Below are 15161 nucleotides of genomic sequence, written 5' to 3'. Positions count from 1 at the left end.
GAGCGAGGTTACTGGACCAAATGTATATAATTGGGTCTGTGTATTTGCTTCCTGGTATACCACAGGTTTAGGTCAGACATTTGAAACTGCCAGTGTAATGAGTGAAACGTGGCATGTTGCCCATTGTATGTACTTTATGACATAAGAAGAGTCTTTAATGAGATTAATGTCTATCTGTTTGCACTAAAATAAATATAAACTTTTTTTATTATAGGCAAGTGAACAAGATATCCTTAAATATCTGATTAAATGGGGTGAGCATCAGTTAATGAAGAGAATAGCAGACAGAGGTAAGCTCAGAAAACTACCTTACAACTGTAAGTTTTTCCCAAAAGTTACTAAAGTGTGTGCTGCACATTAGTCTTGACAGTTACCGCTGTTGCCTGGTGAAAATAGAAATATTTACAGTCAGTAAAATCCTTTAGTGGAAAGGGTATGCTTGGTTAGAAATAAACATCAGAAAGTTTACTTTTGCACTTTAAACTGTAACTCCTAATATTCTCTTTCTGTGTGTTTAATAATGTATGTTGAATGATTTATAAAAGTATTAGAGTGTAATTTTTCAGTTAATGACTAAATTGTTACAAAGGCATGTTGTTGATGAAAATATTTTAGAATTAGATGGTAGTGATACGTGCATAGCATTCTAAATGTACTGAAGCCACGACATTGTACACTCTCAAATGGTTAAAATGGTAAGTTTTACATTATGTGAATGTTGCTCGAGGAAAAAAATATATATATGGCTACCAAAGGGAAGCATGTTTGTTGTTTATCTGAAGTTTTTGTGAAAGATAAAGGAGAAATAATACTTTTGCATGGCCTCCAACCAGGGGACACTGCAGAGGAGACGCAAGCACCACCTGTCGCTCATGATCTTAACTGTGGGAGCTTGTGCTTATGTAGCAGTGTTACATCTATATCTAGGATGAGCCCACCCACCTATGTGACTTCCTTCCTATAATGTTGTGTTTGTCTATATAGTGAACCCAAATAAAAATATTTTAATTTGAAAAATTAAATGCAGGTTTCCCTTTCCTTTCACTTTTGACAGCTTTATACAGATAAATTTACATACCATAAAGTTTATGTTTGAAGTGTTCAAGTCAGTGTTTTTTAGTATACTTAGAGTTATTGTTCTCACATTTTAAAATATTTTTAAAAAGTAAAGCTGAACCTGCCTTCAAATCATTTTATAGTGTTCCTTTAATATACTGCTACCAAGCTCTAGGAAACAAAAGCAGTCCTCCTATCTTAATTCTCCTAATTTAATCTGTGGCCTGCAGAAGCCTTTCGCAGTTTCAGATTTGAAATTTTTCAAATATAAAAACCACTGCTGTTAATTTGGGACTTTTTTGAAATGCCAGTATACAGTCTATGCTGCTGCTTTAAAGATTCTAAATTTGCAAATTCACCTACTTGCTAAAATTTATTTGTGATCCCCAAATGAGTACTCATGACACTTTTAGTCATTTGCAGAAATGCACGGAATAACAGAAGATTTGAATGACATACGTTTCCAGCCTATGGTAGAGCAAAGTGATACTCTGCCGTCTTAACTTCAATTCTCAAACAAGTGTCCTTTTCATAGTCTTTTTAGTGCTGGGTTTTTTACATCTTAGTAGGATTTTCTGGTAAGCCCACTGTCTAAGATAGCCTCCAAGTGTAACACTATCAATACTGTCTAGTGTTCCTAAGTCCAAGAGGGCTATGATGTGCCTTATGGAGAAAATACGTGTTAAATAAACATTCTTCAGGTGCATGAGTTACAGTGCTCTTGGCTGTGAGCTCATTGTTAATGAATCAACAATATATACTAACAAGGTGTCCTTAAACAGAAACATACATAAAACAAGGCTTTGTCTTCATGGGCTGACAAAAATATTGTGACCAGAGGCTCAAAGGAACCTAACTGTGTGTTTCCCTTAGGAGCAATGGTTCAGTATTCACTAATTGTTGTGGTGGCTTTATAGAACAGTACACCCCAAGTAACAAGAACCGATTATATATAGTGCTCCATAATCATCAAAGGCTTATTTATTGATGTAAAGCTGGTAATGGTATGTCATATTTATTTTGGGCAGATAATGAACATCCTTGATAAAATTTCCATTGTTTAATGGTTTTCTGGCTGGGTTAGAATGGGAGGCTCTTCCAGAGAGGAGAAGGACGCTGCACGAACCAGACTGCACCTTTGCCTCAGTCACTTTCACGTATAAGGTTCTGCCCTTACCTGGTGCATATCTGGGGATTTCATGGAATATTTCGTTTGAAAACAGAACACCACTACTTTGAGAAAAAATTTCTTTTGAAAAGCAGTGCCTTATATACATATTGAATCCAAAGCATAACAAGGCAAGAACAAAAACCCTTTTCCACACACTGGCAACAGTTTTAATAAGCCTCTCAAAAACCAATATCTCTTTATCACAGTGTTTAAAGGAAAATATCAGTTTACCTGTAGTGTTTGTGGAAAAAAATCCAGCCTTTATATCGTGAATGATAAAGATCTTATTTTTAAGCAAAAAATAATAATAATAATAATATAGCTCCGAGTTTAAAGATATGATTAAAAATTCCTCAAATATGTTGTTTTCCTTCCCACCTCACTATCAAAAACCATATATATACTTCAGATCTTCCTATTTCACTAACACCCCATGAAAAAAACATTTATTCTCTGCTCTGGACAGTGGAATATATTACACATGAACTTTTATGCATTAACATTTCTGTGGAAATTTAGGAGACTCATAAAATTCTTAAATAGAGTGTACATTAGGTTTTGCTCCTTTAAGGTATCAGGTAATATAATTTTAGATACTCATTAAATTCCTATTAAATCTGTGTAATAGCCTAATGAGCATACTCATAACTTACAGTTACCAGAAATAACGTTTGTCCTGTATTACCCTTATTATAAGTTGTATTAAAAAAAAAAAAAAACTGGCCCCAAAAGTGAGGAACATCAAGAAAAAGCCCTTGATTAAACTAGATTTTAATAGATTGTTGTTTTTTCTCCTATGAGTTAGTATTGCAGAAAAGAATTCTGTCTTCTTTAATGCAGAAAATTATAAAGAATGTTACCGTACTATTGACACCATGCTTTTTCTTTGTCCAAGAATATCTCTATTAAGGAAACTTCTTAAGCCATAAAAGTAATTTATTTATAGCACTTTTTAAAGCAGGTACATTTAATATAGAGGATTACTGAAAGTATACTTAGAGAAGAAAGAGAGCCTTTCTCTGGAAATTTGAATTTGGGTGGAGACTTCTCACTTTCCATTTCTGTCATAGAGCCAAACTTACTGAGTGGCACTGCTCATAGTGTGAACAAGAGAGGTGTGAAAAGACGGGACCTGGACATCGAAGAGCTTAGAGAGATCCTTTCCTCTCTCTTACCTTTTGTACGAATTGAACACATCTTGCCTATAAACAGTGAAGTCCTAAGTGATGCAGTAAGTATCTTTCTTCATTTATCCCTTTCATGAAAATAATATGTCTTTTTTTTTAATCATTGTAAATAACTTCTCCTAGTGGAGTATCGTGAGACTAAACTCCACGAAGACAGAGACGGATGTCTGTTTGGTACTGTGTTATGTCCTCAGTACCTGGCACATGGCACAAATACATGTTTGGTGGATGAGACTTGAGTGGGATGTATCAGTCTTACTTTTGCAGAAACATAGTCTCTAAGTGGAGTTAATCCAGCAGTTTATCTGTATAGATCAAGTAGTCCTCATTTTAAATGGAAAGAGTAGAAGTTACCTTTGGAGACTCTCTTAAGAATAGCAGTAAATCAGAGAGCAAGAGAGGAAGAGATTGGCTCAGTGTAAAAGGGGTAAATGAATCCTGTAATTGTGTTTCAGGTAAAAATTAATGGAGCTGACTGATCATGTTACATTCACAATTTTTATGTGAATTTTTTTAGACTATAAGAATTGCTCCAATTAATGGTTGACCAACCTAGATAGCATATTGAAAAGCAGAGACATTACTTGGCCAACAAAGGTCCATCTAGTCAAGGCTATGGTTTTTCCAGTGGTCATGTATGGATGTGAGAGTTGGACTCTGAAGAAAGCTGAGAGCCGAAGAATTGATGCTTTTGAACTGTGGTGTTGGAGAAAACTATTGAGAGTCCCTTGGACTGCCAGGAGATCCAACCAGTCCATCCTAAAGGAGATCAGCCCTGGGTGTTCTTTGGAAGGAATGATGCTAAAGCTGAAACTCCAGTACTTTGGCCACCTCATGCGAAGAGTTGACTCATTGGAAAAGACCCTGAGGTTGGGAGGAATTGGGGACAGGAGGAGAAGGGGACGACAGAGGATGAGATGGCTGGATGGCATCACCGACTCGATGGACATGAGTTTAAGTGAACTCCAGGAGTTGGTGATGGACAGGGAGGCCTGATGTGCTGCAATTCATTGGGTCACAAAGAGTCGGACACAACTCAGTGACTGAACTACACTGAACTGAACTGAATGGTTGACAGCCTGGAGGAGGAAATGGCAGACCACTCCAGTATTCTTGCTTGGAGAATTCCATGGATGGTGAAGCCTGGTGGGCTACAGTCCATGGGGTCTCGAAGAGTCAAACACGACTGCGCGACTTACTACTAATATGGTTGGCAAAAATACTCTTCACAGATTGGTTTATAATTTTAATAAAATACTGTAAATGTAATAGTTTTTTCCAACTGCACAGAAACATTGTAAAAAGTCATCTGGAAAAAAACTGATAAGAATTTTTTAAGTTCTAAAAGAAAAAAAAGGGATAAAACTAGAGCTTAAAACTAAATATTAAAAAAACTAAGATCGTGGCGTCCACCCCCATTACTTCATGGCAAATAGAAGGGGAAAAGGTGGAAGTAGTGACAGATTTCCTCTTCTTGGGCTCCAAAATCACTGCATATGGTGACTGCAGCCATGAAATCAGAAGATAGTTGGTTCTTGGCAGTAAAACTATGAAAAACTAGACAGTGTGTTGAAAAGCAGAGACGTTATTGTGCTGAGAAAGGTCTGTATAGTCAAGGCTATGATCTTCCCAGTGGTCACAGACACTTGTGAAAGCTGGACAGTAAAGAAGGCTGAGCGCCAAAGAATTGATGCCTTTGAACTGTGGTGCTGGAGAAGACTCCTGAGAGTCCCTTGGGTAGCAAGCAAATCAAACCAATCAATCTTAAGGGAAATCAACCCTGAAGACTCATGCGAAGGACTGATGCTGAAGCTGAAGCTCCAGTATTTTGGTCGTCTGATGTGAACAGCTGACTCATTGGAAAAGTCCCTGATGCTGGGAAAGATTGTGGGGAGAAGAAGAAGAGGGTGTCAGAGGATGAGATGGCTGGATAGCATCACCAATGCAACGAAAATGAACTTGGGCAAACTTCAGGAGATGGTGAGGAACAGGGAAGCCTGGCGTGCTGCAGTCCATGGGGGTCACAAAAACGTCAGACATGATTGGGTAACCAAACAACAACTCTTCCATAATACAAAATATATTTTAAAACTCTTAAGAGTCAGTCTGTGATGCTAGCATAATAGAGAAGACAAAACAGCCCAGAAGAAGATCCTAATTAATATAAGAATTAAACATATAATAAGCAAGCTATCACAAACCTTGCTACAGTAACCCATCAGTCGGGGAGGGAAGAAATGTACTTTAAGTTAAATCCTCATTTCACTTGCACACAAAATTAATCCCTATTAGATCAAAGAATTAAATGTTAAGTCGAAATATGGAAAAACTAGAAGGAAACAAATGTTTATGGAACCTCTGATTAAAAGGATGTTCAGTCTTGCTAGTAAGCACACATACAGTAAAGAAAGCAAAATAAGACATTAAGTTATCACTTCTTTACCTATTAGGTCACTAATTTTTGAAATAATATTACTGTCTGATAGGGAAGTGTAGCTGGTACATTGGTAGCATCATCATTAAGTATATTTGGAAATAACCTAAATGTCTAATAACAGAGGAAGTAAGTTATAGCATAACCACTTGACAGAGTATTTTGCTGTCCTAAAAAAATAATGTACTTTTATATATTCTAAAATTTAGTTAGGTAAAAATTTATCTAAAAAAGATTGGAAGGAAATATATCAACAGTACTACACTTATAACAGATTAGAGTTATAGGATTTTTTTGCCTATTTTCAAACTGTCTAATGCTATATTTTATTAGTTAAACATAATTTTAATGCAGCAATGAGATGTTTATTATATTTAACAAGAATAATATTAGAAACAATATTTGGTTTCATTTAAAATCTGGGACTAAAACCAGGTTCAATTTGGTTTAGAAAAATACTTTAGAACTTTTGTTTAATAGATTTAGAAAATATATAGCTCTGTTGTTAATATCCCATGCTTAACACATAATAAGTAAAGTGAAAGTTGCTCAGTCATGTCCAACTCTTTGCAACCCCATGGACTGTACAGTCCATGAAATTCTCCAGGCAAGAATACTGGAGTGGGTAGCCTTTCCCTTCTCCAGGGGATCTTCCCAACTCAGGAATTGAAGCCAGGTCTCCCACATTGCAGGCAGATTCTTTACCAGCTGAGCCAAAGGGAAGCCCAAGAATACTGGTGTGGGTAACCTATCCCTTATCCAGGGGATCTTCCCAATCCAGGAATCAAACTGGGGTCTCCTGCATTGCTGGCAGATTCTTTACCAACTGAGTTATCAGGGAATCCCAACGCATAATAAGTCCCCAGTAAAAGTTTACTAATATTGATCATTAGTCATAGTGCTCGTATAGTGTGTTAAGTACTGTGCCAAGTGCCTTTTATCTTCCTTACCTTCATTTCCCCCTCACAGCCACCTCATGGGCTAAAGTACTTGATTCATATTCTCCTGGCATAGATGTGGAAACAACAAGACTACCACATTTAGTTAGTCCTGCAGTGTCCCATTTCCAGGGCTAATTCAGGGTCCTTAAGGTGAGGCCCAGGTAAGAGGAGATGTCCATGGCCACATGGCTGTCCAATGGAGAGTTAAGGTTTGAGCCAAGTCCTTCTCTTAGAGCCCCTGCCCCTATCACTATGCAGACTGGCTATCTTCGTACTGTAGATACAGGCCCAAGAATGTGCTTGTTTTGTCTTGTGGAGTATAGATTGGGGGAGGAATCAATTCCTAGATGAGTAAGGAAAAGAATCAGTTCTGTTTTAGAGTTCTGAAAGTTAGTCTGACTCGTATTTTTAATTAATATAACTCTTGTTTTTAAAATATCATTCCTCTATTTAAAGAAAAATGGAAAGTTGTACCTTTTTATGGCTTTCTGAATCCTTTAAATACTTTTAAACATTCAAAGTGTGTTTAAGTTTCATGTGCATTCCTAAGTTCATGTTTAATAGTAAAGTTTGAACATGCTGACTTATAGGTATAATTATTTTTATCTTAGTAATATTGTGCTACACAAATGTCTGTTTCTCTAAAAAATAATTTATTTTTCAAGATGAAAAGAGGCTTGATTAGTACTCCTCCATCAGATATGCTTCCTACAACAGAAGGTGGAAAGTCAAATGCCTGGTTACGGCAAAAAAATGCTGGAATCTATGTTCGTCCTCGGCTGTTCTCTCCCTACGTAGAAGAAGCGAAGGTAATAAACCACTTTGAGATATTAAACTACTTTATTACGAACTATAAACACAAAGATACCTATTGTAGTATCACTTAAATGTTTGGAAATAGCCTAATAAGAAAAGTGAAAGTAAATTTTGCTTTGACTTCTCACCAGAGTAGTTTAATTATGTTTAATGTTTAATTATCAAGCATGTTTTTATATTTATAACTTAAATCATATTAAGTTGTACATTTTTCTCATCTTAGTTTTTCTTGCAAACTGTTAGCTTGGAAAAAACTTACTCATTTTACTGAAATGGTCATCAGTGTGTTGTTATCTTCAGGGTGGGAGAAATGTTTGAAAGAAGACTGCAAACATATTTTCTTCCTTTTGTAAACTAAAGAAATGCCATGACTTCCTATAACATATTTCTGTAGTAGCTGACTTGGAAATTGTATTTAGCGCTCAAAAAAGTGTACAAACTAAAAGAAAATTTCAGGCCTGTTAAATAAAAAGTTGGCATTATATTGTATTGCCGTTTATGTTATAACATAACTCTCCGAGAAATATGATAAATACTGCAGATTGAAATACTGCAGTTTTATTAGCTGTGCTCAGCTGAGGCGCTTCGGGGTGACCTTCTGAGGAACTGACAGTCTTGCTTAATGAAATGAATTAACAGGCAAAATAATGTGTTTTGATAAAGAAACATAGTTACCTTAAAATTTTTCTCCCTTTTATTTGTTGGAGGATCCCTAGTTTAAAATACATATATGAAAGGATTTATGAGAGATTTATTGATGAGGTTGATAATCTACCCCTTATTGAGTAATTGACACTTTGAAAGTGAAAGTTGTTCATTCGTGTCCCACTCTTTGCGACCCCATGAACGGTAGCCTGCCTGACTTCTCTGTCCATGAAATTCTCCAGACAGGAATACTGGAGTGGGTGATGAGGATCTTCCTGACCCAGGAATCAGCCGGGGTCTCCTGCATTGCAGGCAGATTCTTTACCACCTGGGAAGCAGTTGACACTTTAAATAGTTGTAAAACGGTGAGGTGGGCAGGGGAGGCAGAATGGTTGGGTCAGGTCTTTCTGAAGTAAGTCCAGTGCCTAAAGTCACTCAAGCAGCTGAGGCCTCTGTGGAAGGTTGAGTCTAGTGCTGAAAGGTCCATAATAAACTAGACCTACCTTCCTTTCTGCTGTCTCAAAGTAGAGCAGCCGCAAGCTGATCAGACAGCCCTCCTGTACCCGTGCATACGCAGATACATGTCCACAGTAAATGTGGAGAATGGTTTTACTTTATGCCATTTTGACCATTCTGCAGTTTGCTGAAGTGGATTCATCTGAAGCTTATTTAACAATTTTTAATGTATAGGTCTGTTGAATTTAATATCAGCCTTTAATATTTTATATTTTGAGCATTTCTTATTAGCTAGGATATTTAGTCCATACATACATTGTTTTCTTTATAATGACTTTATGTATAATTTTACTTCTGATTAATTTTATATCCCTTCTTCAAATTTCAAATACTTCTGTTAAAAGCAGACTTTTCAGAAAATGATTATTTCTTTTCAAAGATGCTCCAGAAAGCTCCTTTAAACATTGAAGAGGTAGGAAAAAAATTGAAGAGGTTCGAGTACTATCTCCTTTTACCACTAATTTTAGGCTTTATACACTGGAAGCAGTAAATAATTCCCTTTTTACGTGATGATGGCAGTAATCTTTCTCTAAATGTGATTTAACAAAGGTGTAAGGTTGACTGATTCTGTTAATACGGAATTGTCTTCAGTCTGTGCTAGATGAGATGATGGTGGAACAAACAGACCTTGTGCGTCTGCGAATGGTCAGAATGTCCAACGTGCCAGACACACTGTACATGGTCAGCAACGCCGTGCCTCAGTGCTGCCACATGATCAGCCACCAGCAGATCAGCAGCAGCCAGTCAAGCCCTCCTTCGGTGGTAGCAAACGAAATCCCAGGTAAGGCGGCTAACCTTGTGAATAGTCTGATCGTATTTTGTGACCCCTCTATACATGCTGATTCTTTCCACTTTCCAACACCCTTTATGCATTGTTCTCATTAAAGAAGAAATTCTTACAAGCTAAGTTTTTTGTTTTGTATTTTATTTTACAGTAACAATTGTATGCAGTTTTTCAGTTTAGCTCAGGGTTTCTCAGCCTTGGCCCTCTTGCCCGTCGGGGTCGGATAGTTGTCTGCTGTGGAGGCTGTCCTTGCATTGTAGGGTGCTCAGCAGCACCCCTGGCCTGTACTCACTGCATGCCAGTTGCACGTGTGTTTACATGTGCGTGCACCCACACACACACCTTGTGACAGCCTCATGAAAGCATTTTTATGTTTCTGCACATGGCCACGTGTGCCTGTGGGGCAATATAACCACCTGTTGAGAACCACTGGCTTAGAGGAATTCAGATTTTTCATCGCCATAGGGTGTTTCTCACATTATAAGACTCTTTGGGGAGAGTACTGTCAACTTAGATCTTCGAGTCTATATATGTCCTCTCAAAATGTGATTGCCATTGGTTTCTGGGAGATCCAGTTTCCCAAGATCTGCTTTGTGAATGTTATATGCATTGTAATTCAGGCTTCCATCTTATTGTCTATTGATCGAGGTATAATTGTCATGTCCAAAAACATCTGAGCATCAGTCAGTGCTGATGTTAACCAAAAGGCTGTCATGTCAGTTTCTAAAACAAGAAAATAGATAGCGGGTCAGAAATGGATAGCTCTTGCCAGTTACCGTTGCAAGAGTCCAAAAAATCAGCAAACTATAGCATTACTGGAAATGATACTATGCATTTTTTGCTGAGACGTCTCCGTTTCAATTAAGGAAAAATAAAAGACACAACGATGGAACTTTTAATTGAACACATTTGTTTTATTCCAGAACTAATCTCTGATCGGCTGTTGCCTTATCAGATTTGACCACTGTGTATTTATTTAATAAAGCGTGCATTGGATAAACAGTATGAAGAGAAGTATTTCTGTAGCTGGTTTGTGCAGCTTTTGGTAATTATCATGGACTTTATCAACTTCAGTTAATACGATTAAGTAGCAGTATAATTTAACTTTAGAACTCACTCTCAAAAGCCCAAAGAGATCTACAATTAAGTATGCTCAGAAAAATAGGACTTGTCTTTCTGTTGTTTAATGAGACACGGCCCTATGCTTGTACCATCAAAATTCTCCCTCCCTCGTTTACCATGCTAATGTAAGGTATCTAGCTTTTGGAGAAGACTCCTGGGCACATGTTCTGGCTCTGCCACTTTGTGTGACTTTGGACAAGACATTTACTTCCCTGAGCATTAATTTCCTCATCTGTGAAATGAGGATATCTCCTTTCTAGGGTTCTTGTGAAGATTTAAGGAAGCTCTGTGAGTAATATGGAGTTTGCATGGCACAAAGCAAGCACTCAATAAACAGTAGCTCCCTTTTCCCAGAATTAATAATCAGTGACCACTCAAGTCAGTTTGTCTCATAGATACTTACAGATGGTCCCCTCTTCCCCAGCCCTCTGCTGGATCCTTCGTCCAGGTTCCTAACCTGTGAACCTGTCTCTAACCTTACTCCCACTCTGGCCTTTATACCAGAGCATGGCAGACATCTTCTGTGAAGGGCTAGGTAGTCAATATTTTGGGCTTTGTGGGATATGCAGTCTCTATTGCACTATGCTCAGCTCTGCAGTCATAGGCCAAAGGCAGCCATACGCAATACCTAAACAGATGAGTGTGGCCGTGAGCCAATAAAACTGTATTTACAAAAACAGGTGGCAGAGTGGTTTTAGCCTACAGGCGATAGTTTGCCAACCCCTGCTTTCCACTTCTCTCAGAATGCACTTACACGTCACAACTCAGATCCTCTCATTCCCCCCACCCAAGCAACTGCCTATTGTTCCCCAGATACAAATTAAATTCCTTATCATGACATACAGGGTCATTTACGGTCTGCCCCCACCCTCCTTTCTAGCCTTCTCTCCTGTTACCTTCCTGCTTGTACCGTCTACTGGCTGTGCCATCCGATTGTACCTTGCTGTCTCTCACTTGCAGGTTTTACACATGCCTGGTCCTTCTGCAGAAGAGGACCAGAAAACCTTGGCTCCACTTTATTTGCCAGCCTGGTTTTCTCTCATTCTTCAAGACTCCATTCAGAGCTCACCTTGTCCGGGAAGCCTTCGCTGCGTGCTTCCAGTCTGGATTGGGGGCCCCTTCCTCCAATTCCTTCAGTGTCCTTTGCACATCTTTCTCTACGATCATTGACGGCGCTCTGCTGTGCTGGTTTACTTTGTTTACTTCATTAAAACCAGAGCTCTGTAAGGACAGGGATCACGTCTTTTGTTCTGTGCACCCTAATACCTGAGTGGAAGCCCTGGTGCATAGTCAGGACTCAAAAAATGATGTGAATAAAAGAGTGAATATATTTAAAAGACTTTTGAAATATCCAGAGATTCAGCAGAGAATACATGCAAGTAAAATTTTATTTAGGCTGTGAACTCATAATGCAGTTCAGGGGCTCTTTGGTATGACTAACAGCCTTTGGGGCACTGTGAAATTTTAAAACCCTAAAAAATAATTAGATGCATATAAATTACTATCTTCCCTGGGAATTAAAATACTATCAAAAATTTGAGATGATACTGATGCAAAACACATGCTTTTTTTTTTTTCCCTTGCGCACAGCAGGTGCTCTTTTGTGTAGCTCAGGCATTGTGCCTACAGACTGTTTCTCTTCTTCCAGTTCCTTGTCTCCTCATTATGAAGGACATGGTCAGACGTCTGCAGGAGCTACGGCACACTGAGCAGGTGCAGAGGGCCTACGCGCTCAACTGTGGGGAAGGCGCCACAGTCAGCTATGAAATTCAGATTCGCGTGTTGAGAGAGTTCGGGCTTGCCGATGCTGCAGCAGAACTCTTGCAGGTGGGAAGCAGTCCTCCACTACTTAGAACAGGGAACCTTGTGTTAAGAGTGTCAGCTGTTATTAATAATGAAAATGTTGTGGTATTCTTTTGGATTTCGTGATGTTTGTGTTGTCATATTTTGAAATTTGCAATTTGTGATTTCTAAGTCTAGATAGCAGCTTTGTACCTGAAAAAAAAAAAAAAAGAAGCCTTGACTGTAACTCAGACAGTATTCTCAGGCATCCCAAGAAGCCCTCATAGCATGTCCTTTTCTTTTGTATGTGCTTTTTCAACTGTCCCTGGTGTCTTGGATGACCTAAAAGCCCCCCGTGAGAGGCAGTGTGGTAGAGTGGATGGGGCACAGGCTCTGGAGTGAGAACTGGTTTTATATCCTGCAGTGCTGCTTACCAGTTAGTTAACTTAGAGCAAGTTATATAACCTCTCTGAGCATCAGTTTCTTTACCTGTAAAATGAATTGTGAAGATAAGAGTGGCTGTATGTAAAGCAGCTGTGTCTCTTGCACATAATAAGCACATAAATGGTGACCCCTAAAAGCTCATGGTGTGTACACCCAACAGAGGTGGAAGAGAAAGCAGAACATTCTGACCCTCTGCTGCTTTTCTCTCCCTGGTTTGGTCACTAGATTTCAGGTGTGACCTACTACATCCTTAACAGATCTTCCAGATGCCCTCCTTTCCTCCTCTCTCCTCCCTTTTACAATTTCGCATAATAGTTCAAACCATATAAGCATGAGAATCAAGGAATGAGTAGAGTGCCTTTTTTTTTTTTTACTAGCAGGAAGAAACCCATTTCTAGTAATTATTTAGTACAAAAAAACAGTAGTATTTTTGTATAAAATGTGTAACCTTCACAGCAACTAAAGCAGAGACTAAAATAAAATTTAATTTCATCTGGTCAAGTGATTGCATTGTTTTCATGCCACTGACTGCAAACCACTTTAGCCTGAGTTTTCAAAGGGGAACATGGTATGGTAGCCCTAGGCAAGGAGCAGACCATTTGTAGGTTCTTGATTTTCAATTTTTATTGTAGTTTCCATCCCTAAAATAGTCTTGTTTTCTGTTCATTTCTGTTCTCTGTGCCATTCTAAATTGTATCTTAATTTGGTCTCTTAAATGTGTAAGTTGTATAATTTAAGTATCCCCATATGTTTTTCAAAATATTAATCAAACTTATTCTTATATAATAGTATTTTGTAGTTTTTATTTCAGACTGAATGCGTACAGATGTTTTATCAGAAAGTTCTAGGAGGATCTTCACTTGTATGCCTTTTCTTCCTTTGGTTTTTAATGGTAATCTTATTTTCATAGGAAAGACCTATTTGAATTAGGTTTTATTTCCTGTTTTTTATCATTACATAATCTTGCAAGAGATTACTGGCCTGCTTTCTGGGGCATTCAGTTAAGCAGCTCTCCTTGATAGCTGTACTTTAAGCTATGGAGGCTGCACTCTACTGTTTTACACTGTTTTTAAGGTAATTTTTCCTTGAGCTTCAAGCCTAGAAAAATACGTTGTGCCTTTTACTGAATGTGGTTTTCTTAGATACTCACTTAACTCTCTCAGCCTGTAAATTTCTGTCCAGGAAATCTGCTAACAAATATCTTAACTTTTTCCCCCTCCATTCTTTCTTAGAATCCTCACAAATTCTTTCCTGATGAACGTTTTGGAGATGAAAGTCCACTCTTGACAATGAGACAGTCTGGGAGATGTCGAGTTAACAGCACCCCCACTGCAGAAACCATGTTTACAGATCTGGAATCTTTCGTGGCCTTCCATCCACCCTTACCCCCTCCACCGCCTCCCTACCACCCACCAGCGACTCCAATCCACAACCAGCTCAAAGCAGGCTGGAAGCAAAGACCTCCCAATCAGCATCCTTCACGTTCGTTTTCTTATCCCTGTAATCACTCACTGTTTCACTCCAGAACAGCCCCTAAAGCTGGCCCCCCTCCAGTCTACTTGCCAGGTGTGAAAGCAGCGGCCCCTGATTGTACCAACACCACAGGGCTGGGGAGACAGACGGTGGCTGCCGCCGCCGCCGCCTCAGCAACAACAGCATCTGAGAAACAAGTGGTAAGTTCGCACTTCAGTGACTTAGCTAAAGTTCAAAGTTTCTGAAATGTTAAAAGCAATTTCCCAGGCCCCAGGAGCCCTACCTGGGACTCAGCAGTGCACAGAGTGTAAGCGACAAGCTGGAAGCATAGACTTAAGGAGTGTGGAAATTGGAGAGAAAAAGAGAGTGTAGGTGGATGAGAAAGTCCAGAGAAAAGAGACAAGATGTGTATGGTGGGAAGAAGCGAGAGCCTTCCCTTATATTCATGTGCAGGTGTCTGGATGGGGTGGAGTTACTGGGCAACACAGGTAATGTTGTTCCTGGTTTCATAGTGGTGATGTTACTGGTTTCATAGAGTACTCTTCAAGCACATGTCTAGAGTCTGTTCTTGGCCTCTATTCTGTAGAGTCTGCTGTTCTCCCAAAGGCTTGGGTGGGGCCGGAAGGGGAAGCTGCTTGTAGCCGAGCATGCCATCAGGGACAGTGTGGCAGGAGACTCCCCATTCATAAAATGGGCAGAAAATTAACCCTCATGAGTATGTCTGCCTCTAGCGAGCTGTTTGATCAGAGCATTCATTTAATCGGAAATCACAGTTGCCAGCGCTAGCCAC

At 38.9% G+C, this 15161-nt stretch overlaps 1 protein-coding gene across 4 annotated transcripts in view; it reads left to right on the top strand.

Annotated features, from left to right (window-relative positions):
- Positions 1–15161, top strand: part of BTBD7 (BTB domain containing 7) — an 83491-nt gene that overhangs the window by 62186 nt on the left and 6144 nt on the right. For all 4 annotated transcript variants that reach the window (XM_069559947.1, XM_069559951.1, XM_069559948.1 and 1 more), the window contains 6 exons: positions 215–290; positions 3298–3458; positions 7455–7598; positions 9358–9547; positions 12321–12499; positions 14131–14571. In XM_069559947.1, coding sequence (XP_069416048.1) covers positions 215–290; positions 3298–3458; positions 7455–7598; positions 9358–9547; positions 12321–12499; positions 14131–14571 — 1191 coding nt within the window. The remainder of the gene's footprint in view (positions 1–214; positions 291–3297; positions 3459–7454; positions 7599–9357; positions 9548–12320; positions 12500–14130; positions 14572–15161) is intronic.

This window comes from Ovis canadensis, chromosome 18, assembly GCF_042477335.2.
Source record: "Ovis canadensis isolate MfBH-ARS-UI-01 breed Bighorn chromosome 18, ARS-UI_OviCan_v2, whole genome shotgun sequence".
Lineage (NCBI taxonomy): Eukaryota > Metazoa > Chordata > Mammalia > Artiodactyla > Bovidae > Ovis > Ovis canadensis.
The sequence above is the reverse complement of the archived record's forward strand: the minus strand, read 5'-3'. Positions and strand labels throughout refer to the sequence as shown.